Source organism: Hemitrygon akajei, chromosome 24, assembly GCF_048418815.1.
Source record: "Hemitrygon akajei chromosome 24, sHemAka1.3, whole genome shotgun sequence".
NCBI lineage: Eukaryota > Metazoa > Chordata > Chondrichthyes > Myliobatiformes > Dasyatidae > Hemitrygon > Hemitrygon akajei.
In genome coordinates this window covers 27,953,333-27,954,843 of record NC_133147.1, presented here as the reverse complement: position 1 = coordinate 27,954,843, position 1,511 = coordinate 27,953,333, and the positions used below count along the sequence as shown (strand labels likewise).

Here is a 1,511-nt window from a genome sequence, read left to right as displayed (position 1 = left end):
GTTCGGCACGGACTAGAAGGGCCGAACGGCCTGTTTCCAGGCTGGAATTGTTATACGGGTAGGATCTCGGCTTTGGGGGCGCTGCGATGGAGAAAGGATCGTCTGGCCAGTCATTTGCCCCCGGATTTCTCCATGTCATTGTGTCAATGTCCTTCCCTCCTCCTCCTTTCCTCTGCCATCCCTGCTCTCCCTCCCCCCTCCTTCCATTTTCCCTAACCTAATCATCTCCGTAATATGTTCTCCCAACAGGTCAGACATGTCGAGCCCTGAAGATCATCACCGGGTCCAATTCAGCTTCATCAGCCATGCGAATTGGTCCGGTCAGCAAGTGTCCGTGATCTTGTCCATGATCATCTTCACCATCGCTTTCCTGCTGGGCGTCCCCGGCAACAGCGCAGTCATCTGGGTGACGGGCTTCAAGATGAAGAGGAGCGTCCACTCTGTGTGTTTCCTGAACCTCGCCGTGGCGGACCTGGCTCTCTGCCTCACCCTCCCCTTCTGGATGGTCAACCTCGCCCTCCGAGGCTCCTGGGACATCGCCTTCAAATTGCTCCTCTTCTCCATCTGCCTGAATGGGTCCGCCAGCGTCCTCCTGTTGACCGTGATCAGCATCTTCCGCTGCCTGTCTGTCACTCAGCCCATCTGGTGCCGGCGGTATCTCCGCCAGTGTTGGGCGCATGTGGCATGCAGCGCGGCCTGGGTCTTCGCCTTGCTCATCTGCTTGATCGCCCTACTACATCCCAAGCTACACCTTGGGAATAGCATCTGGAATATGTTGAAGGTAACTTGGGCCGTCTTTATCTTCCTCATCCCTATCCTGGTCATGGCCGTCTGCTATTTCCTGATTGTCCGGAAACTACCCGCGGACGAGTTCACCAAGTCCAGGAAATCTGTCCGCGTCATCTGGACCGTGATCGTCGTCTTTATCATCTGCTGGTTCCCGTACCACATTAGCAGCGTGGCCACGTACTTTTTCGGATATTTCAGCTTGATCTGGCATGACGTGGCGCTCGCCATGGCTTCCTTCAACAGCGCCCTCAACCCCCTTCTCTACGTCTTCGTCGGCCGCAAATTCCGCCAGGTTTTCAAACGCTCACTGGCCAGCTCGCTCCGTCTTGCCTTCACAGAGTTAGAGAACGATCTTCCTGATAACGCTGTCTCAACAAGCAGAGATTATGAAGGAGCCGCTTCGTTGACCCTCAGCTGAGCGAGATTCTTTGAAGACGCACAAGGTGGGCGTTCGACAGCGAAGTGTTTCCCCAGTGCGGGGCTCTGTATACAACTGGACAACTCTCTGTTACACCTATTGCTAATAATTGCACATCTCCTTTTTCTCGGCTTTCGCGGGACACGAGACAAGGACGTCCGTTAAGTCCTTTGTTATTTGATTTGGTGCTGGAACCCTTGGCTATTGCACTTCATGAAGCTAAAGATATTCATGGATTTCCTCTTCAGGGAACTATGCACCATTATTCCTAGATCACTCTGTTCTACTGCATTCCTCAATGCCC

The 1,511-nt window shown here is 53.7% G+C and overlaps 1 protein-coding gene across 1 annotated transcript; it reads left to right on the top strand.

Annotated features, from left to right (window-relative positions):
* Positions 1–256: 256 nt before the first annotated feature.
* On the top strand, positions 257–1,207 carry LOC140715689 (C3a anaphylatoxin chemotactic receptor-like). The gene has a single exon (XM_073028057.1). It carries the CDS (start codon positions 257–259, stop codon positions 1,205–1,207), a length of 951 nt encoding a protein of 316 aa, XP_072884158.1.
* The last annotated feature ends 304 nt before the right edge of the window (positions 1,208–1,511 follow it).

Excerpts from the sequence above, each read along its gene's own strand:
- LOC140715689 (XM_073028057.1), top strand. The coding sequence starts at position 257 with ATGTCGAGCCCTGAAGATCATCACCGGGTCCAATTCAGCTTCATCAGC.